At 39.9% G+C, this 22,866-nt stretch overlaps 2 protein-coding genes and 1 non-coding gene across 7 annotated transcripts in view; 2 read left to right on the top strand and 1 right to left on the bottom strand.

Annotated features, from left to right (window-relative positions):
- evi5b (ecotropic viral integration site 5b) overlaps nt 1–9,595 on the bottom strand; it is a 67,498-nt gene extending 57,903 nt beyond the window's left edge. Inside the window, exons 1-2 of one of the 5 annotated variants that reach the window (XM_053635805.1) lie at nt 6,542–6,947; nt 6,061–6,204 (exon numbers count right to left, since the gene is read on the bottom strand). Coding sequence is in view for 3 of the 5 variants with exons in the window: in XM_053635799.1 (XP_053491774.1) it covers nt 6,154–6,156 (3 nt within the window). In the remaining 2 variants the exon portion in view is untranslated. Of the gene's footprint in view, nt 1–6,060; nt 6,948–9,507 lie in introns of those variants that run through there. The other 4 variants (XM_053635799.1, XM_053635800.1, XM_053635807.1 and 1 more) reach the window with 4 other exon arrangements.
- A 2,095-nt stretch (nt 9,596–11,690) lies between these two features.
- rpl5b (ribosomal protein L5b) lies at nt 11,691–21,654 on the top strand. The gene is made up of 8 exons (XM_053636232.1): nt 11,691–11,798; nt 12,242–12,311; nt 12,419–12,534; nt 14,892–15,026; nt 16,245–16,447; nt 16,858–17,035; nt 18,646–18,734; nt 21,501–21,654. Exons 1-8 carry the CDS (start codon nt 11,796–11,798, stop codon nt 21,595–21,597), a joined length of 891 nt encoding a protein of 296 aa, XP_053492207.1. The 5' UTR covers nt 11,691–11,795; the 3' UTR covers nt 21,598–21,654.
- Nucleotides 16,557–16,647, top strand: LOC128615226 (small nucleolar RNA SNORD21). Its single transcript, XR_008387163.1, has one exon. It is a non-coding gene; the product is annotated as a small nucleolar RNA SNORD21 (small nucleolar RNA).
- Nucleotides 21,655–22,866: the final 1,212 nt, after the last annotated feature.

Raw genomic sequence — 22,866 nt, 5'->3', positions numbered from 1 at the left:
AGCCTGACCCTGTTTCCAAAGCCAAGGGCATTGTGAGATATTTTCCAGTTCTGATAAGCAATCACAGCATGCTTTTGCTGTAGTAGGGAAATAAAGTGATTTCGATTTAGCCGAGTGCAAAACATTGACCAAGACAATAAAACAATAGCCACTGCGGTTACTGAAACTTTAGAGAAAGACGTGTGCATGAAGAAGTCCATCATTAATGCACAGTACAATCTAACACTGTAGGTTCAAAGAGGATAAACAAGTCCTGCATTCACAGCAAGTTTAAAGGAAAACTCCACCCTGAAACATATTAACTATGTTTATATTAAAATATTTGGGATGTGTAGGTGGTAGATTGTCAGTTAGCGCTGAATGTTCACTATTCCCGTGAGAAGTCAGCAGTCATCTACCGTTGATGTTAGCAGGAGGACACTGCTAGTGCATTCCTATTAAACATCAAGAAAGTCAGGTTTCACTGTTAGCTCTGAAAAACAAAAGAGCAAGTGCTTCTCTTCCCGGTCACCGATTTCCAGCAACGTTCAAGGTCATATTAATGGGAAAGGCAATGCAGATGCAGGGGAGACAGCAAACACTCGATTCAATTCAATTCGATTTGATTTATATAGCACTTTTAACAATGGACATTTTCACACAGCAGCTTTATAGAAATCTGTATAAATTTCTCTCTACATGGACTCAAAAGGTCCGTAATGCAATGCACTACACAATACAGTCACACCGAGTTACAGCAGAGACTCCGCTTGTCTAGTTAGTGATCTATGAGATGATGAGCACAAAAGCATCGATGACGGTATTAGCACGAAATGTGAAGCTTTAGAACCTGATCTGTTTGAGTAGAGAGTACAGATGAGATGGGCTGCATCCAAAATCGCATACTGTGACACTATGATGAGATACAGTACGTACTGATCAGTATGTGTGTGTAGTATGAATACAATCCAGACATACTACAGCCGCCATGTTGGCACTGTCATATGACCTACAACTTTATAAGTGCAGATTGCCTTATGGGATAGTGCAGCGTCCATTGCTTCCACACTGCAGAATTGAGGCGGAAGCAGTAGGTCATACGGGTATTTCTCGCCTACTGTTTAACGATTACTGAGAATTCGGACATACTACTCTTTCGGCGTACTGCTTTCCGCCTACTGTATAGTAGGGGAGTAGGGATATTTGGACGCAGCCGAGGTGACTGATTTGAACAGACTGAAGGACTAAAACGCTGCTGAATAGCTCTCTTTACATAGAGATGATTATCACAGAAATTTAAAGAAAAAATGTTTTATTCAGAAACAAATGTCATCATTACTGAATGATGAAAGTCATTCAGGGGATTTTTCTTTTATGCCAATGTTCAGTCAGGATGGATTACAAACAGACTACAGGGTTATTTGGGCAAAGTCATGCCAGGTGATTAGGGAATATTTTTTTGGCTGTTGCACTGATATAAAAAAAAAATCCCCCTGCTGGCTGTTATGGATTTTGCTCCAGCTGTCCAAATAAGCTCGACAATGGAAAAGCTGCTGCCTCAGAACATACACCTTTCAACAGATCGATATACACAAGAACAGTCTAGTGAACTTTCCCAGACATGAACACAGAAAAAACTGCACTATACAAGTTTGACAATCTATGTTTCAAGAGTAATGTTCGTCCAAACCATCACCCCTGAAGTAAATGAGGCTAATATGTGAGATAACACTGCAGTAGGAAGGTTTAGCCATCTGACACCAACTAAATTAATCAATACGATGCCGGGCTCATCTTACAACTTGGCACTGCGCCAGGAAAACACAGTGGAGGTTGATTTACTAAAGGACATGCATTTTCATCGTTACAAATCTGCCATATCAGTTTAGCAGTGGATGTGTTACAGGGTAGTGGCACAATAGAGGAAAAATGCAAGTCCCAATTCCAGTCTGTCATCGTTAGGCACTCGAGCAAGCCCTTTAATCCTCCACTTAACATTCTTGGATTGCATTCTAGCTCACTTATAAGTCAGTTTGGATAAAAATGTCTGGCAAATGAATAAATTTAGCTGACAGGCCTCTAATGAGAGTTAAATATGTGCTGTGAGAATGCTGACCAAAAATATCTCATGCTCTTTATAAATATTCCCTGAAACATAATCAGCATAGTACACTCTAGTACCTGAAGCATTGCCTGTACATTCTAGCATCAGACGCCTGGTCTTGGCTGAGAGGGATGGAACTTGATGTTGTAGGTTTGATGTATTGTGCGTTCAGAGATGCTTTTCTGATCACCGCTGATATGAAGAGTCGTTCTTTGAGTTTCGTGACGTTCCTGTCAGCTCTAATCTACCTGGCCATCCTCCTCTGACTGCTCAGAGGCGTTTTTGCAAGCAAAACTAGTGCGCAATGAAGGTTTTTTGTTTTTCACACCTTTCTATTTAAACTCTACAGACTGTTGTGCATAAAACTCAGCAGGAAATCAGAAGTTCCTTAATTCTGAAATACTCGATCGAGCCCTGGGACGTGTGGTCATAGGAAAATAATATATTTGGGGTGGTAACGGCGAATGACTCTACTTTGTCTCAGACCACATCCCACTCACACACTGTGGATTATTCAGTCCCATACAGGATTTCACAATTTATGGAGTTGTTTTTTTTGTGTTTGTTTTTTTTACATGAATTGGCGAAATTGCAATTGCAGAAAATTCTCTTCATGTCTTCGTGAAAATTGTGTTCGACACGTGAATTGACGGGGGCTTTGACTGAATGTGCATTGTGATAATGTCACATGACACATCTTGGCCCAAATGCACAGTAATTTCTGAAAAATTGCAAGCTCCTCCGAATACTGCGGCGTTTGAACGATTTTGCGTTCATTTCTGCGATCACAAAATCCTGGAGGGACTGATTATTTTTCCTGTAACACACCTTGTCTTGTTTTATTCCTTACTTAAATTATGTGAATTTTCACATTCTGAAACGGCACTGCTCATGCCAATAATTTATTTCAGTCGGAAAACACGTGTGACACCTTGATGAAGGAGGTTTGCTGGAAATAGGGTGCTTTGATCGACGTGGCCTCGATGTGCCATGTCTAACCCAGCTAACTGACAGAAAAAAAACTGTCTGCGGTTATCACAGAAAGCACAGAGGTGCAATGTGTTCCCCGAGTTCAGATGCACAGCAGGACAGCCTTCTGTACAATCAGGGAGCAGCTCAGCCTGTCATCTCTCTTGCCTTCTCTCCTTGCCCTATGGTCAAGGGCCTCTAACACTTCCACAACACTGTATGTTGTATCCTCGTTCAACTAGGTTAACCTCACCCTGCTCATACATACACACACACCTACACACACTTAACCAAGCAAATGAAACATTTTCTCCAGAGCTTGGATTCAAAACAAAGGGTCTTCCCACAAGGCCAGATGGCATTTGCGCCACGATTATGTGTGACTAAAGCTCTGATTTGCAGCTGCACTCTTTGTTGCAGAATGAGCGAGTCTTCTATCATGCTGCGTTTGTTAACACTGTCCTCTGTTCAAATCTGCTGGATGCAGGAATGCCCTCCATCACAAGTGGAGTCTTAACCAAAATCCTCAGCATGGAGCAGAAATCCAGGGTGCACAGACAAGTCTCCCTGCATTGGTTTAAGAGTGAAGCAAAGACACTGGCAGAATACTAAATGAGGGAGCATGGTGAATATGAAGCCCTTTCCAATGAAAGGCAAAGTACAGCACTAGGACAGTGGAATGAACAACGTGAGAATGGCCAAGGCATTTGTTTTAAGGGAAGCCAAGACTGGCAATGGACAATAACCAGCAGAACGGCACTAAAACCACCGATTTACATGGTATTCGTGCATAACTCTGGCTAGTGCTGAAATTTTAGAAACGTACATCACCACTTCTATAAATTTGTTCCGACAAAGCGCTGTTGCTCTTTTCCTCATCTGGCATGAATGAATGAATTTGCCTTCGCATTTCATGGTCACATGGCAAGGTGGTGTGCAAGAGAATTTCAATCAGCTCGCCCTGCCAGGCACACATTCAACTTGCATTGCGGAAGAGCGAGAGAGGGTGAGAAGGAGACTGACAAAAAATTCACACCGATATACACAGAAATAAGAGAGAAATAGTGAGAGAGAGAGATTAAATGATTATGAGCACATGGACACGTGTTTTAACCACACAGATAAGAGACACAAATTGATTCCAGGTGCTGCTTGTATTCGCATTAAGGAATCTGATAAACAGTCACTACCTATTTAAGATGCCTGGTAGTGGGTCTTGTTTAAAACACACACTCAAAGGCATTTGACTGGACAAGTACAGACAAGCCAAACTCTTCTGTGTGGTCTCCAACTGCTCTCCTTCAGACCACTAACACATCAGACATAAGACAACAGAGCCAAACTTCCAACACACACGCGCGCACACACGCGCGCACACACGCGCGCACACACACGCACGCACGCACACGCACGCACGCACGCACGCACACACAGAGAGACAGACACACAGATCAATATGTATAAACTCTGCCAACTCTTCTTTCCCTGCTTGGCTGAATAAGACAAGTCTGTTTCCACTCTATTCCACATATAACCACTATGCACACACTTTATATGATGACAAATGCTCAAATTGACAAGGGATTAACTCAGCACTAAAGAGGATGAGCCCTCAAAGCAGACATGATCTGCAAAATCACACCAGAGCTTGGATTCAAGATATGGAAAATCACCTCTATTTCTATTCTATTCCCGAGTTTTCACACCAACAGAACACGTTAGGTCGGTCGGTACATCCATCCATCCGTCCATCTTCCATACCGCTTATCCTACACAGGGTCGCACGGGGGAGCCTGAAGCCTATCCCCGGAAACTCGGGGCACAAGGTGGGGGACGCCCTAGACGGGGTGCGTACCCATCGCAGGGAACAATCGCACATACATTCATACATTACAGACAATTTGGAAATGCCAATCAGACCACAATGCATGTCTTCGGAATTTTGGAAGAAACTACAGTACCTAGAGGAAACCCCCAAAGCACAGGGAGAACATGCAAACTCTGTGCACACGCATGGCAGAGGCAACCCCAAACCGCGGAGGTGTGAAGCAAACGTGCTAACCACTAAGCCACCATCACCGAGCCCCACATATTTTAGGCTTACTTGTTTTTCAACTGAAGAGACCATTCAAGCAGGCTAAGAAGTATAAGAACTCAATAATAAATAACAACTATAATAGTGTCTGCTTGTGATTTCAACCACTGCAATAAAAAAAATTTAAATCACAGAGCCCCTGGCAAAGCTGAACAGACACCTGGTTATCCCCAGACCGTACCTTCAGAGCCACAGATTTAAAGGATCAAGGTTTACTTCAGTCCTAGAACTGAGCCCAATCAACTTTTCCATCAGCTTCGCCATCTAACTTTCAAGAGACTAATGAGAACAGTGTGTTTTCAGAGAGCTGCTCTAATCTACAAGTTCAAGAACACAAGCTTACAAGTTAAAAAAAATAATAATAATAAACCTCATTAAGTGGTGGTTCCAGAGTCCCCGGTTTAATCTTGAGCCCAGGTTAGTGTCTGTGTGGATTTTTTTGCGAAATTCTCCCCAGGTTCAGAGTTTTCTTCCCAAATCCCAAAAACATGCTGATTGATGGACCGGCTCCGCTAAATTGCCCTTGTGTGTGTGAATGAGTGTGTGAACGGTGTTCTGTGATGGTCTGGTATCTCATTCAGGGTGAATTCCTGCCTCACTTCTGCCTGCCTCAGTGTTCCTAAGGCAGGCTCTTGATACACCTGACCAGGTTGTAAAGTGGTTAGTGAAGAAGATATATAGATATCCAACAGTTTGTATAGAAGACAGTAAACAGGCACAATACGTATATGTAGACAGAGACGAGCTAACCAGCAGATCCACATACAGTCAGATAAGACAGATACAGTATACACTGCATTGGTATACCCCAAGGACGAATGTGTGTATGGCAACAGCAACACACAAAACACTTTACATTGTCAAAAGCTGGAATTAAGTGGAGTTAGTCAGTAAAATAAGTATTAAACCTAACCAGCAAGTTACTTCAAGACCTTCAGCAGTCTCTTTTAGGCTTTAGATAACGTTCCCCAGTCCTGCTCTGTTGTTATTATCCCTGTGTCCTCACCATGTTAGTGTGTTTTCCGGCTTTAACACACCTTATTCAATGCAGCAAGTCCTGGAAAAACAACATATGAGGTTAAATGGGTGTGTTAAAGCAGGAAAAAAACAACAACACTAAATAATAATGTAGTGAATGGGTAGTTCAGAGACAGTACATGAAAACACTGTGGATAAACACAACACGTGAGATGTAAACACGCGTTAACTAAGGATGAAGCAAAGCAAAGCGACGCTGCATCAGCTTTAAAGAGCAAGTTTAAAATAAAAATAAAAAACAATAATAATAAAAATAAAAGAGCTCCTCCGTGCAACAACAGGCAGCCATGCACCTCCCTCTGAGCTACAACAGCACAGCCTTGCTAGGGGAAAAAATCCAGCTCCAGCAGTTTTACCTTGGAAGCTTTTTGGTCAATCCTGTCCTTTAGCTAAACATTAACTTCCCATGGAGCGAAGTGCACTGGCATTATCTCACGCAGGCGGTCGGACCGTGTGGGATTGCACCGTCCAAAACAACGTCAACGGGCGCTTTTCACACCGGGCACGGTTTCAACAATATCCATGGAGTTCAAGCAAGCTTGCTAGGCAGGAACCGGAGTGTGTATGTTTGCGTACATGCACACACTGCGCAGACAAATGGGCCAGACACACGTCACTACGCTGGAGCTGACCGCGCATGCGCATCATGTTACATTCAAGACTAATGCTGCCATCTGCTGGGTGATTAAAGTGCTGAGGAAAATTATTGTACACAGTTACATTAAACAAAGATTTCGTTAAAAAAAAAAAAAACAGCCATATACATGCACAGATTGTTGATCTTGCCTTGGGTTGAAGGTTGGGTTTAATTCTTTTTTTAAAATACAACTTTGACTTCAATGCAACCTCAAACTGGTATTAATATTGTACAACCCCAATTCCTAAAAAGTTGGGACCCTGTGTAAAATGTAAACAAAAGCAGAACACAACTTTTCCAGCCTTTTGTTGCCCCCCACCCGTCCCAACTTTTTTGAGACGTCTTGCGGCCATCAAATTCAAAATGATTTAAATAATTTTTTTTCTTAAAATGGTGCGTTTTCTCAGTTTAAACATCAGATATGTTTTCTATGTTCTGTTGTGAATAACATATGGGTTTATGAGATTTGCAAATCACTGGATTCTGTTTTAATTAAATTTGACACAACATCCCAACTTTTTTGGAATTGGGGTTGTACATTGCTGTTGTCGTTATATACGCCTCAAACATTATATTTGTCCCTCTTCACATCCCAGGTCCACTTTAGTATAATAGATATTAAACTCATGTGATGAATTAGGTGTTACATGAGCATGTATGCTAAAATCTAGCCGAATATAGAAGGGTAGAAACCCGGGACTGGGTAGCTCCAAGATTTTCAACTGAATTACATAAAAAATTATCTATTAACATTAACACACACCGACTTATCGTTAATTAATCATCGTGGCCTCACAGCTCCAAGATCCCTGTTTTGATCCTGAGCTCAGTTTGCTGTCTATAGGGAGTTTTGTATGTTCTTCCTTTGTTTATGTGGGGTTTTTTTCTGAGTTCTCTGGTTTCCTCCCACCTCCAAAAACATACCAGTAAGTGAATTGGCTACACTAAATTTTCCCCTAGGTGTGATTGAGCATGTGAATGTGTGTGTGCATGGTGCCCTGCAGTGTACTGGTGTCCCTTCCAGGGTGTATTGCCGCCTCATGACCAGTGTTCCCAGTAGTGGCTCCGGAATCACCAGGATCCTGACTTGGATAAAGCAGTTACTGAAGATGAATGAATAAATGTTGAATGAATGAATGAATGAATGAATGAATTCACCTTTTCATTTTTCATCTTTAAAGAGAATTTTTTTCATTCATTCATTCTTCAGGATAGTCAATGTAATATTCAGTATCTTCAGTAACTATGTTATTCTGTTCAGGGTTGCACTGGATCTGGAGCCTATCCCAGAAACACTGGGTGTGAGCCAGTAATGGGCACCATGAACACACACATTTACATGTAAGGGCAATTTAGAGTAGCCAATCCACATACTGGCATGTTTATGGACAGTGGGAGGAAACCAGAGAACCTGGAGGAAACCCATTTGGACATGGGGAAAACATGTGAAACTCCAAACCGACAGTGGCTTAGAATTCCAAAATTTAAGCATACACATTATGTTAATTGAGAAAATGGAAAAAGTTCCTCAAATGAAAGTGTCTATGCTAATTTCACTAAAAATGGACAAAATTAAGTATTGGCAGCGATTAATAAGAGCAACATTATATACATTTTACATAGAATTATATAGAACCTATAGATAGAAAATAAGATTTATATAATAAATCCTTTAAAATGTATGCTTCAGGCTTTAACCTAATCCTTGTGCAACCCATGCCTAGCTATAAAACATTTGGTGCTGTAGGGTCAGGAGCTGCTTCCCTTGTAATTTTCTTTGCTCTACAACTATTAAACCTACACTTTAATTGATGTGTTGCATCATGTGTTAAAGAGCGGAAATGAGTAATCTATGCTGCAGTGTGGACAAAGACAATGACAGTTGAGCTCCTCCAGACTAGATACTTAGCAAGGAACTATCCAGCAGATTCAATCACTTTATGATGTTCATTCCCACCTATTTCAAATGCAGTGAGGATGCACTTTAGAGGTTGTCCTTCATCAACCTTAGCTTCCGTTCTCTGTCTAACTTAACAGTTGTGTTCAACCTGGGTTCAATTATTTTTTTAAGCTTAGACTTCAATACTATGTTAAACTGGCACTAATATATTGCTATTATCCTTCTCTATGCCTCACACTTTAGATAGTGGACGAAAAAAGTAGAATATAGCATAGCATATTGACCATTTATATTTATACATGTTATAAGGTGTATCAGGATTATGGTGTAAAATGTAGAAAAATTAGATTAGAAATCCACTTTCTTTAAGGAATCAAAACCTACATACTGGGGTGATTACTACTACATACTGGAATGCCTTTCTTTAAGGCATCAAAACCCACATACTGGGGTGATTACTATTACATACTGGGGTGATTACTACATACTAGGTTACAAGCGTATCAAATACAAGACAATCAAGTCTAATTACGGGACATGGTGGAGGGTGAGGGAGGATCTTAAGATATATTTATACTAAATGATTAAGGATTGCACCCCTGTAAGCAGTATTGATAAATATATAGAGGGGAATGTCATCAGGAAAAAGTTTCAGGTAAATCTTGAGACAGCCTGAATGTCCTAAGACATGTTTCCTGTTATTTAGTTTCTAGACTAAAAGCAAAATAATTCTACTTAGTGTATTTTTTTCTGAACTATTAATAAAAATGAATAAAACAGCTTACCATAAAAAGGTATACATTCCTTTAGATCTGCTACTTGTCGATACCTCTTACAAACGTATGATCAGTGACAGCTGTGATTTAGTTTTGGTGACTTAGGAAACCAACTTTTCTGGTTTTTCATGGAAGTGCTGACGTTGATCTATTGGTGGTTATGATGATAGACACACCCTCTCTTTTCTAAAGAAGAATTAGTGACGCAGCCTTATGACACTGTATGTTCATTTTGCGTGGCTGCTATTTCAAGCTCAGAAACAAGAAAAGAAGGAAGCTTTTTGCATATTTGTCTGCTCTAGGCTGTATGCTTTATGCCTGGGTGTATAATGATTGTGTAACCAAAATAATCCAAGGATCAGAAATAAACAGAAAAACTATAACAAAATTATAATCTTCTATTTTTGTATATTTGTCCATGTAATGTAATAAATGTTTACCCACAATATGTCTGTGAGCTCACTGCAGTATAAGAGATTTTGAGAAGTTATGCACAATACTTTTCAAGCCCTAATATTAGAACAGTGAAGCACTGGTCTAGCTTTTGGTAAGTAATTCCTACTCAGAAAAAAAAGAAGCAAGATTAACAAGCATAGATTGCCAAATATGAAACCAAAACTCTCTTATCAGAAATGTGCTTTAAGATCCCATTTATGATAAAGGTAAAGATAATGGAATAATGGAATAATGGAATAGAAATTACATAAACATCATAATCAAAATATTCCTCTATTATTTTACACATAAACTGATATACTGTATGTATGTATATGCTGTGGTTTCATTAATGAAGTAGTATCCATAATTAAATTAAATAATTAAATATAAAACTTGTGTGCATGGTTAAACATAACGTACATGAGTACATGTTTTAATGTAACAGTCTGTATGTTTAAATGTAACTGTGGGCACGGCTAAATGTAACAGCGTGTATGGTTAAATGTAACAGCGTGTATGGTTAAATGTAACAGTGTATATGGTTAAATGTAACAGTGTATATGGTTAAATGTAACAGTGTATATGGTTAAATGTGTCAGTGTATGGTTAAATGTAACAGCGTGTATGGTTAAGTGTAACAGTGTGTATGGATAAATGTAACAGTGTATATGTTTAAATGTAACAGTGTATATGGTTAAATGTAACAGTGTATATGGTTAAATGTATCAGTGTGTATGGTTAAATGTAACAGTGCGTATGGTTAAGTGTAACAGTGTGTATGGATAAATGTAACTGTGTATATGTTTAAATGTAACTGTCGGCACGGCTAAATGTAACAGCGTGTATGTTTAAATGTAACAGTGTGTATGGTTAAATGTAACAGTGTATATGGTTAAATGTAACAGTGTGTTTGGTTAACTGAATTGGGAAATGTACATTACCTTTTAAGGCACCATCCTTCAAGGTCTCTGGCAGCCACTGAATTCTTCTTTGTGTAAAAGAAATCAGGTCTTCAGCCATCCAGTGATTGCTGGGGCCTGAGCACTGTCACCATTAAATATTGGTACCCTCTCCCCCTTGTATCTTTAGCACCGGAACTGCGTATTGCACACAACCTGATTAACATTAAATTTAAATTGGGATAGTTTAATTTAGCAGTTATTTTCTTGCCTGATAAATGAAAGTCACAATATATTTTTTCTAAGCCCTTGCAGTGGAAAAAATATATTGCACTGGCTTCAGCTTGATTAGAATAAAAACCTTTTCCCACACTCTGGCCCTTTGCGGATAAGATAGGACACCCCTGGTCTAGAGAGATGGTCTAGAGCAGGGGTTCTCAAACCTGTCCTGGAGGACACCCAGCACTGCACATTTTGGATGTCTCCCTTATCTCCCTTATCCAATTCAGGTCATGCAGTCTGTACTAATGAGCTGATGAGATGAATCACGTTTGTTAGATGAGGGAGACAAAATGTGCAGTGCTGGGGGTATGATTGCTGGAAAAGATCATCTACAGGATCTCTTCTGCAGAAAGAGAAAATGAAATAATAAAAAAGAGATAGTTTTTATTATTTATTTATTTATTTATTATTGTGTTGCAGATAATAACGTACTGTAGGAAGGAAATGTAAACCTCCCTTGTGTGAAACGTAAACGTGGTAATTATTTCCCCCAGTCCAATAGGAGGCGATCTACAACATTTGTCTCTGAATGAACTCTCTCGTCTCCTTCATATACCCTGCGCGTATGGTATTTACTGCGCATGCGCAGATTATTCTTCCTTTTTCCAGTGCAGCGGAGTCAATCCCTAGCGGTGTTTGACTCCTGGCTCCGGCTTCGGAGACTAAAAAGTCTGCAAAATGGTTGGTTAAAACACTAAATACGGTTCTTATAAGATTTCTCAACTGTCGCATGTTTGTCTTAAAGGTCATTGTTATGATTAAATCTCAAACACATGGCGGATGGGGTTAGATTTTGTTTTGCAAACCCCGGTGTTTCTCTCCTAACGTGGCCTAATGTGGCATGTTTCCAGCCTTTCCTGAGCCGAGAAGTACATCTGTATGTTTAATACTGCATGGGTTTATAAACTACACTTGTGGTAAACGTATATTAGGAGGAAATCGCACGTCGCAGGGTTAATTATATTTAAAAACAGCACAATTTATACACCTGGAGGCTACATGCTAGCCCTGCTAACTGCAGTCCTGTGTGTTGCTGCCATGTTGAAGTTTTGATGCAGTGTGAGATGATGTGATGTAGATGCTCTGTGTGTATGTCAGACTCATGGTGCAACATTTCTTAACAGGGATTTGTAAAAGTAGTGAAGAACAAGGCCTATTTCAAGAGGTACCAGGTGAAGTTCAGGAGGAGGAGAGGTGAGACTTGTAAACTGGCTCTGTTTTGATATTAACAAACTTTTTTTTTTTAAACCCTTGTTTTTGTGTACAAATATGTGTATATATATATACTTTTCTTGTCACAGAGGGAAAAACTGACTACTTTGCCCGCAAACGCCTGGTCATCCAAGACAAGAACAAATATAACACACCCAAGTACAGGATGATTGTCCGCTTCTCCAACAGGGACATTGTCTGTCAGGTGAGTAACTGAACATCAGGAAAAGATGGCAGAGTTATCATTTTGTGTTTTCAATGAACAGAGTGTTGTATTTTATTTTCAGTGAAAGACTAATCAGACAGGGTTTATGGGAAAACGTGTGGAAATACTGTGTGTTATTGGTTGATGGGTCTCTAGCTCAGTCAGTTAGTGTGAGTGGGGGGAATGGTGATATACTGATTATTTTTATTTATTTATTTTTAAACCAATGGAGGGGTTTAAACTGAAACAGTAACATCATCTGATGCTGAGCAGGAAAACAAAGTGTGTAAATGCCTATATGAGTTCCAAGTTATGTTAACATGATATAAGCAGAGCTTAAGGACAGCTAGCCTACTATATATGGCACTGTAGCAGCTAAAACCATACAATGATAGATTAGTTGTTCCTCCTCTTTGGCTAGGGACACCAGACTAGCCTAGTCTCATGTTAGATAGCCACAAGCCTGGTCTTGTTTTATGTTTTATCGGTCTGGTAGTCCTGCAAACGGTGATAACACTTGAGGCAAGTTTTATGATAAATTGGAGATGTTTAAATTTAGTGGAAGGAGTCTCCAGTGTCAGTAAGGGAAAAATGAGGCTGGAGATAGCTTCTATAAAAAAGTGATACCATGAACAAACTTGTTTTGCAGATGTTCCACAGTATTAAACATGTGCTATACTAACTATAAATGGAAAAGGTATTATTCTGTTCTTTTAATAAATAAGTAACTTTAAGGCAGAGAAACATTTTTGGACATCATGTTATTGGGAAATAACCTTTGCATCGGGCTGCATCACACCCCTGTTATTTTCCTACAACAGCATTCCCTCAAATTTATTGAATGAATGTTGCAGGCAAAAATAGCAGAGTGTGATTGTTTATACACCTTGGGGTCAGAATATGCTTTGGGTTATAATGTGCAAACTTGGGATGTGTGTTCATTAATTTAACAAATGCACACAGCACGTGTCCAGAGGCTCTGAGATGTCAGAGTGATTACAAGAACAACAGGAAATGGTGTGCTCGGTTAGCAGTCTAATATGATTAACAATATTGTCTAGGCCCTGCTCAGGTCCTGTGGAAGGGGTGTAGCTTGTTGCAGAAATGTGCGGTTCTTGTAGGACTGCATGCTCTGTCACAGTTTAATCACGATCAGGATTTTGGCTTTCTCCAGTAGTAATACATTATACATAATGGACTGTAATATAGGGGTGAGTAGCTAAATGTGAACGTGTTAAATCTCAAACTCCCCAACTATGTATTCAATTTTGGTTTTGTACCATGTGGCTTTTTATGGGTTTATTTTCTGTGCAGTGTTTAAACGATGCCCTTGATTGATGCCTAAGGAGTAGTTTACAGGGTGTCCCAAAAGTCTCCGTACACAGGCCACTGTGTCAGCACCACATTGGTTGTGCCTTCGTCGGTGGATGTTCGTGGACGTCCACTTCTCGGTTGGTGTCAATGTGTGTGTGAGAGATGTTTGCCATGTCCAACTAAGTATGAAATTTTGGAAGACATTTTGCATCCCTCCCTATGTATGGAGACTTTTGGGACACCCTGTAGTTTTGATGTAGAGGTTCATACACCTGGACATGAGTAATACAGGCTTCTAATGTACATTAAAATCAGCAAGGTGCCTTAAAACTATTTGGGTCCTAAATTGGTCCGATAATGACCGCATGATCATTTTAAAACTCATCATCGTGATTGCTTGTTATTCAACACCCTTTCCAGTGACGAGAGATGTCCATTTACATAAAGTGTTGTGGTAAAGTGTTTGCTGTTCTCCAGTACTGCATGTTCAGTTGTTGGATGTTTCGGTAGCCATGGTGCATGTTGGTGTTTGCTTTAACTTGGATGGTGGCAGAAGCTTGAATCAGGCAGTGGTACTCTGTTTCAGTTAGGGAATCTGCCATGCTCTGCGCAGTCAGTGCCTGAAATTAATTTAAGAGTCTGGATTCCCCCCTTAAATGCCTCGTGAGGGGAATTTTTTTTTTGGGTGGGGTAAGCATGCTCAGGACAAAGATATCCGATTTGGCAAAAACATATTTTAATTCTTAGTTCATGGTTTTGTTCAAGATTTTTCCTGAGCAACTTTATACAAAGCTTCCATAACTTGTCTTCTCATCACTTCACCATCTTAACTGTCAAAACATTAGCAGTTTTCATCTCTGTATTGATTTGAGAAACCTCCACTGCAGCGTTTGACCTTTCAGAATCAGTTGTCTTGTGTGACCTACAATCTGTGGACACAGGACATCAAAACTAACTACAGTGTTGGAGCTTTGTGATTATTGCTATTGTTTACATGTGTCCAGTGGTGTACATAAATGATTTTTAATTTGTTTTTGTTTCAGATTGCCTATGCCAAGATCGAGGGAGACATGATTGTGTGTGCAGCATACTCCCATGAGCTCCCCAAGTATGGCGTCACTGTGGGTCTGACGAACTACGCAGCAGCGTACTGCACTGGTCTGCTCCTCGCCCGCAGGGTAAGACTCCCATGCACTGCTTACTCCTGTTACTGCTTAGGATTATAGGCTTTGGGTCATTCAGACGTTAGCCTTCAAATAGTATAAGGGAGACACATGTATTTGCCTCAAGTCCCATCACACAGGGTGTGACATAAGTGAGTTTGTAGACAATGAGGTGTAATTGACCTTTTTAATTCGAGTTTGTGCATCAAAAGAAATCTGGTGTTTTCTCTCTGCTGGTAATTGGCTCGTACCCACATCTTGGCTGTACCTTACTCTAAAAATTTCAGCTTCAGCATGGATTGCCAACAGCTTCATTTCTTCATTGCTTAGTTTTCCAGACTTGTCCTTAGTCCTGCCTGCACAGGATTAGTGTTTCTGTGTGACATCTGTGCTAATGCTTTTACACGTTTCCTCTGTGGTTCTGTGTGCAGGCCAAGTGAACTATGGAGGTGTTTTTCCCCTATGAACCTGTATACATGGTTGTTTCATATGCATTAGTGGTTTGAACATGAAACATCGTATCATTTACAATTATATTTGTGCAGCATCACCCTCTTTGGATTTTGAGATTTCACTGCAATAAGACAAACATTTCTTTTTAACCTTTGAGGAAGAATCTGCAAAATCAGAGCAGTTTATCTGGAAGAGAGTAGATTTTAGACCACTGCTGCCTTGTTCAAAGTACAGTCAATAATTTGGTGTTAATCCTGCTTTTGATTTTCTGGGGTTTTTTTCTCCTTCATCTTACCGCTTCACTGTGCTAACGTTTTTAACTCCCTTTGCTAGGTCTTTTCTCAAGCAATTGCTGCAGCAATATTCTTACAACTTTGACTTTATTATTCCCTTCGCATTTTAAACCTTTCTATTTAACTTTGGTTGAGTTTCTTTGTTTAAAAACGTGTGAGAGAGAGAACGGGACATGGCTTCCCTCACTGCTGACTGTGGAAGTGCTACCCAGGTCATTTACAAACTTGGTCCTTGTGTACCAGCACAGATTAGTGATTTTTGTTTTTGTGCCTAATCTGATTTGATCCATTCTGCAATTATTATATTCTTTACCTTAAATATGACTTGCAGTGATGCAGGCCATGCATGCATTGACGTGTATTGCTCTTATATTAGCTCACAGAACCTGTACTTCAAATTGTTTGTGGCTAAAAATGACCAACTTCACTGAGGATTTTTTAAATTTATTTATTTTTTTACTTTTTTTTTTTTTTTTTTTTTCCTTAGCTGCTAAACAAATTTGGGTTGGATAAGGTGTACGAGGGCCAGGTGGAGATCACCGGAGACGAGTTCAACGTGGAGAGCATTGATGACAAGCCCAGTGCCTTCACGTGCTACCTGGACGCTGGCCTTGCCAGAACCACCACTGGAAACAAAGTGTTCGGAGCCCTTAAGGGAGCCGTAGACGGAGGACTGTCCATTCCTCACAGGTACATGATCTCGAACGCTCTCCTGCAACAGTGGTGACTTTTGTGTGTTTGCTTTGGTGTTTTGATAACATGGTGTTATTTCCAAGGCTCTTTTGTTAGACCTACTGCTGCTTGATGATGATTCCTTTCAAACTGAGCAAACTGTAGTTGGTCCTTCATTTGCACAGTTGATGTAGTTTCAAGACGGGACTGAAAGCAGCTTAAGGCAAAGGAAAGTTTAATGGCTAAGCCATAAAAATGAGTAATTGTCAAAATGGAGCCATAAGTGGTCTTGTCAGTTTTAGCAAAACAGCTATGATACTTGGATCCTCCTAACTTAGTCCTCTTCTTCCCCCGAATAGCAGTTAGTAAACACTGAATATGGTTGTGGTTCCTGTATTGACAGTAATGCTTCTCCCTTTTCTTTCTAGCACCAAGCGTTTCCCTGGCTATGATTCTGAAAGCAAAGAGTTCAACGCAGAGGTCCACCGCAAACACATTCTGGGCCTGAACGTGGCTGAATACATGCGTCTCCTGATGGAGGAGGATGAGGAGGCATACAAGAAACAGTTCTCTCGCTTCATCAAGAACGGCGTCACCCCTGACAGCGTAAGTGTTTTCTTAGACTTCTACAACCCCATTTCTGAAAAAGTTGGGACAGTATGGAAAATGCAAAAAGTCATCTGAAAATGGAATTCCTCCTGTACTATATATTAACACATTATTTGATGTTTTACTTTGTGCATAGAATTTATTTTGAAAATGTACACGTTTAAAAAATTTTACTGCAGTACACTCCAAAAAAAAGTTGGTACTGTTGACCACTGTGTAACATCACCTTTTCTTTTAATAACACTTAAGCGTTTGGGCGCTGAAGTTGGTTAAGTTTAGCAAGTGGAATTTTCCCCCATTCATCCATTATGCGTTTCTTCAGCTGCGCAACTGTACAGGGCCTTCGTTGCCTTATTTTGCGCTTCATTATGTGCCACACATTCTCAATCGGAGACAGGTCAGGACTGCAGGCAGGCCATGCTAGCACCTGCGCACTCTGCTTACGCAACTATGTGCTTGTAATTTTGGCAGAATGTGGTCTGGTGTTGTCCTGCTCTGGATGGCAGCATATGCTCCCAAATGTGTACGTATCTCTCTGCATTAATAGTGCCCTCATAGATGTGCAAGTTACCCATGCCATGGGCACTGACACGCCCCCATGCCATGACAGACACTGACTTTTGGACCCAATGCTGAGAACAGCTTGGATGGTCCTTTTCTTCTTTGGCCCGGATAACACCAGGGCTGTTTTGTCCAAAAATTATTTGAAATGTTGACTTGTCAGACCACAAAACACATTTCCACTGTGCTACTGTCCATCTTGGATGAGACCGACCCCAGAGAAGTCGGCGGTGCTTCTGGACAGTGTTGATGTATGGCTTCTGCTTTGCATAGTAAAGCCTTAATTTGCATCTGTGGATGCAGCGGCGAATGGTGTTGACTAACAAAGGTTTACCAAAGTATTCCCGAGCCCATATCAAGATATTCATTACAGACTCCTGCTGGTTTTTAAGACTGTGACGTCTGAGGGATTGGAGATCACACGCACTCTGAAGTGGTTTTCAACATTGCCCTTTTGCGCACCGAGATTTGACTGGATTCTTTGAATCTTTTCGTTATATTGTGCACTGTAGAAGGTAAAATGCCCAAAATCCTACCGATTTGTCTTTGGAGAATGTTGTTCTCAAAGTGTTGGATTATTCACTGACGTATCTGTTTGCAGATTGGCGAGCCTCAATCCATCCTTGCTCTTGAAGGATTAGGCCTTTTTTGTAGGCTCCTTATATGCTGTGTTTAGACGATTGCTTCACCTGTTTCACATCACCACCTCATTTCAACCTGTCACATTGCTATTACTCTTAAATTGTCCCTGTCCCAGCTTTTTTGGAACAGGTTGCATGCATCAATTTCAAAATAAATGTTTCTTCAAAATACTATGCCGTTGATTAGGTAAAACCTCAAATACCTTGTTTTTGTTTTTTCTTTATATACAAGTCAGAGTACATCTACAAATCACTCCTTGTTTTTATTAGCATTTTCCATACTGTCCCAACTTTTTCAGAATTGAGGTAGTTGATTCTTAAACATCGTCACTTCCCGACGTTGAAGTTATGAAAGGTGTGTTTAGCAAATGGAAGTGTTTAAAAACATTTTCCTTCTCCTGTAAGATTGAGGAAATGTACAAGAAGGCCCACGCAGCCATCCGTGAAAATCCAGTTCATGAAAAGAAGCCCAAGAGGGAGGTCAAGAAGAAGAGGTGTGTATACCTTTTTATTTTTCTCTCTTTGTTTTGGAACAGTGTGGTTGTCCATGACTATCGTAAATCTGAGAGCATCGCACAAGATCAGCTGCCCTGGGACACTTCTAGAGAATACTAATCGGTTATTCGTTTGTACACTTGATTCTTTAAAGCGATGACTGTTAGTGTTGTACATACAGGACATCTGTGGATTATTAAAATATATGGAAATGAATTTTGTAAAATTTAGTCTTGAATGATAACCACAGTTTGTAAACATGATCCACAGAAGTCTTAAATTTCTTAATTTTAGTAATTTGAAAATATTTGAAAAATTTCAAGCTTACACCAGAGGCTATTGTACTAGTTTTTTGGCACTGCAACAAATAGTTTGGTTATGATTGCATTAGCCAACACGAATACTGCCAACAGCCACATCAACCATTTCCTGACCGCTGACTTGGGCATGTCAATATTCCTGATTTACACAGTCCAAGTCTGTCGTGCTTCTGCTCGTACTTCCTTCTCAGACTGTCGATTTTAATGAATCTACATGTATTGAGTTTGTGTTGTATGGTACTGTGTTAGAATGTTATTGGATTTTTACAGTCACGCAGTGTTACTTTAATGAAATTAACTTGCCTAATGTAGCCATTTAATGTTTGAGTTTCTTAATCTCGTTTCCTTTGAGTGAAATGAGAGCTGTATTATAGGTGAAGGCAAATGTATAGAGGTTTCATAATACTGCATCGTCCCCACGTTCTTTATTTTTGATTGATTTGTTTTATTGAATTTTTTTTTTTTTTTTTTTTTTTTTTAGCATTACTACCAGAACATGGTTGCCTTTGACCTGTCAAGACTGATTTAGTGCCGTAATTGCTAAACGTTGACAGATGCAAAACAAAGCAAAGTGGGGCTTGCTGTAGTCTGTAGTGTAGCAGCATGCTGGGAGTGTATGATCTAGTATTTAAGGTGGTTTTCACACTGGGTATGTTTGCTGCGGTCCAAATCAGCGTGATTGTTCCTGGTGCCATCAGTCAAACTCCGCTGCATTTGCGTTCATCTTATGTCATCACGAACAAGCATGGAGAACACAACGTGAGTCACCATATGTATTTTTAAAATTTTGGTGGTGGTATGTGCAGCAGTGGACCTCTTCTGTGTCCCACTACGTTCCTGTGCCACTCATGGTACACATGTATTGTGGAAACTAATGTTGTCGGCTAAAACACATGCCCTAGTTATTTTACTTCCTGAACAGGTGTGGACCTAAGCACTAGCTGCGTTCATGGGAATTGCGGCTCAGTTCCAGTGCAACCGAACTTGGGTGTGAGAGAGAGATGTAACGATTGTTTTAATTTAATTAAGAAAGTATTTATGCATTATGGATGCACAAAGCACTGATAATTAAATTACAGTCCTAATTTAATACTAAAATCTCACTTTCACTGCCCCTTACGGTTTGTTACTCACTGCCTTTAGGCATATTGTTTTACTTGCGTTTAATCGTACCGTTTAAATTAGACATTACAGATCTTAATCGCACACCCCCGGTTTATCACCACGTCTACTCTTCGAGTGAGGAGCAATGTTTGGTATAAAAGGTAACACTGACAAACAGTAAACTGAAGAAAGTCATTGTTGTTGACTCTGCGTATTCTACATCGCATTACGTGTGTTATCATGTGCCATCAACTGGGAAACTGCTTATACTTCCGGTTAGTAAAAAAACCCCTAGTGTTCTATTCAAGATGATACTACCTTTCTAAATGTCATACACTAGACTGTAGAGTACACAGTGCATAATGTAAGTGTATAGTATGTCATTTGGGACACTGGTCTGTACTCTCAGATGTGTGTTTGGAACAGAAGTAACTCGATGAGTAAAGGTGCCCCATGCTGCCCAATCAATAGAGATTTCGATTATCGTTTTTATCGATTCGTAGTTGCAGCTCTAGTATGACAGCCTCCTCAGAATATGGAATAAAATCTGTTGTTTTTGTTCCTCAGTGTTAAGGTTGTGTGCACGATGTGTTATGACTGGGGTATTTACAAGCATTTGGTCCAGTATCATCCTAATGGGTGGGAACTTGGCGTGTAATACAGTTTGCGGTGTAAAGTGACATTTAATCACTTCACAAGTTGTAGTTTCTGAATAATATTGATTTGAGCATTCAGGAAATTCCAGACTATACTCACTGCTAGTTGTCTGTCAAATTCAGAAAAACTCAGTGTGCCTGCTTATACAATGTGTAAAACAAAGGTGTCCAATCTTATCTGCAAACGGGCGGTGTGGGTGCAGGTTTTCAGTCCAATCAAGCAGGAGCCATGCCTGATTCCACCTGTTTAATCAGTTGATCTTGGCTTTCAATAGACTCTGGTGTGGCTTCTACTTGGTTAGAATGAAAACCTGCACCCACACTCGCCCTTTCCGGGTAAGATTGGTCACCCCTGGTGTAAAACCTACATAAATCTTGTGTATTTACACATCCACGTTTTTGTATGTTTGGAATGATCACCTTCCCTTGGACTTCAAATGGGAAGATTTTTGCTTTGCAAAGGTCCTGATATGCTTTGAATTTTCACGTTTCTTTTTTTTTTTTTTTTTTATTAAATTTAATTTTTTTTCATCCCCCTCAAAACTGGAGCAACACCTATTCAACAAATCTTTTCTGCTTTAAGCACTGTGCAGATCTTGGTCATTACCTCAAAACTGGTGCTGTTCATGGATTGGTTAAATGTTTTAAAACTGAGTTTTGCTAATTTGAATTTTTTTTCTGACAGATGGAACCGTGCCAAGCTCACACTGGCCCAGAGGAAAGACCGCGTTGCTCAGAAGAAAGCCAGTTTCCTCCGTGCTCAGGCTGCAGAGGAGGATTAGAACACCCTCGTATGATTTTGCAGAATTTTGTTCTAATAAATCTATTGAAAAGCTCAATTTTGTGTTTGTACTGTATAAAAAGCAAGGTTTTAGTATGGTCTTCACACAAGGTCTGGGAAAGTGTAGAATTTAAAGGCCTCTGCCTACCTGGAAACTTATGGAGATTTGGTCAAAGACCCAAGACACTAAACTTCCACCAGGGTTCATACAAGGTGCTTGAATTTGGCTTTTTGAAATTTAACTACTGGAAATCCTTAAGTATCCATATTTTACAGAGTGGTGCTTAAGTGCTTCAATTATAAAAAGGTCAATAAATATGAAATCGCTAACAAGCTTATTTTTGATAGAATATGAATACAGTCTGTTCCCTTCAAATGACACTCCACTGCAGCCCCTCGTCCCCCTGCTCTTCACTCTCGCTTTTAACACACCGCTCTGGTCCACCGTTCAGACCCGTTTACGGATATTTATTTCCCTTCTTCAAAAGAGCACCTAGTGACAAATCTAGTTACTTTTGGCCAAACCTTTTAGCTACTTTCCACAGAAGAGTGGCTGGTCCTGCTTTCCCCCTGCAGACACACCTCTCTCTGCAGGGTGACTGGTTTAACAATGAACAGCTTTATTGGGAATTCAGCTGTACTTAAAATGCAGTATGTGAGCACAGAGTAGGAAAGAAACAGACACTAGGCAGGATACGTGATGGCGTAATGAATAATCATCTAGCAACCTTTCCCTTGAGAGTTGTTTGAACAGTGCTCCTGTCATTCACCTGGAGAATATTTATGTTAAGGTGAAGACGAAGCAATGCCTGGGAAATGCAAATTTAGTCCAGCAGGGCTAGAAAAGGCACCATAAAAAAATTTAACGACCAAATTTTGTCATTTAAAAAGAAGTAATGGAGACTCTTTGAATGACCATATCTCTTGTATAGTCCTAATTTCATTATGAAGCACCTGTATGAACCCTGTTCTAAATCCTTTAAACAATCTCAATTCACTAGGAATAGGTGTTAAAATCTTCATAGCTCTGAAAACCTACATAGTATTGATCTAAGGGATCATGTTTATTTTAATGGTTAAAATAAATTTATTTATTTATTTATTTTACTAATAAAGCCACAACATTTAGGAACCGTTTAGTTGGTTGGGGATTGGGAGGGAAGTACAAATCTTTCTCAGTTAGGTGTGAAATATACTTGGCCATGTAGTGATTTAAGAACTGAATTAACAAACATAATTTATATAGTCTTTATTTATGGACAAATATGCT

Source organism: Ictalurus furcatus, chromosome 11 (assembly GCF_023375685.1).
Source record: "Ictalurus furcatus strain D&B chromosome 11, Billie_1.0, whole genome shotgun sequence".
NCBI classification, from domain to species: Eukaryota; Metazoa; Chordata; class Actinopteri; order Siluriformes; family Ictaluridae; genus Ictalurus; species Ictalurus furcatus.
The sequence above is the reverse complement of the archived record's forward strand: the minus strand, read 5'-3'. Positions and strand labels throughout refer to the sequence as shown.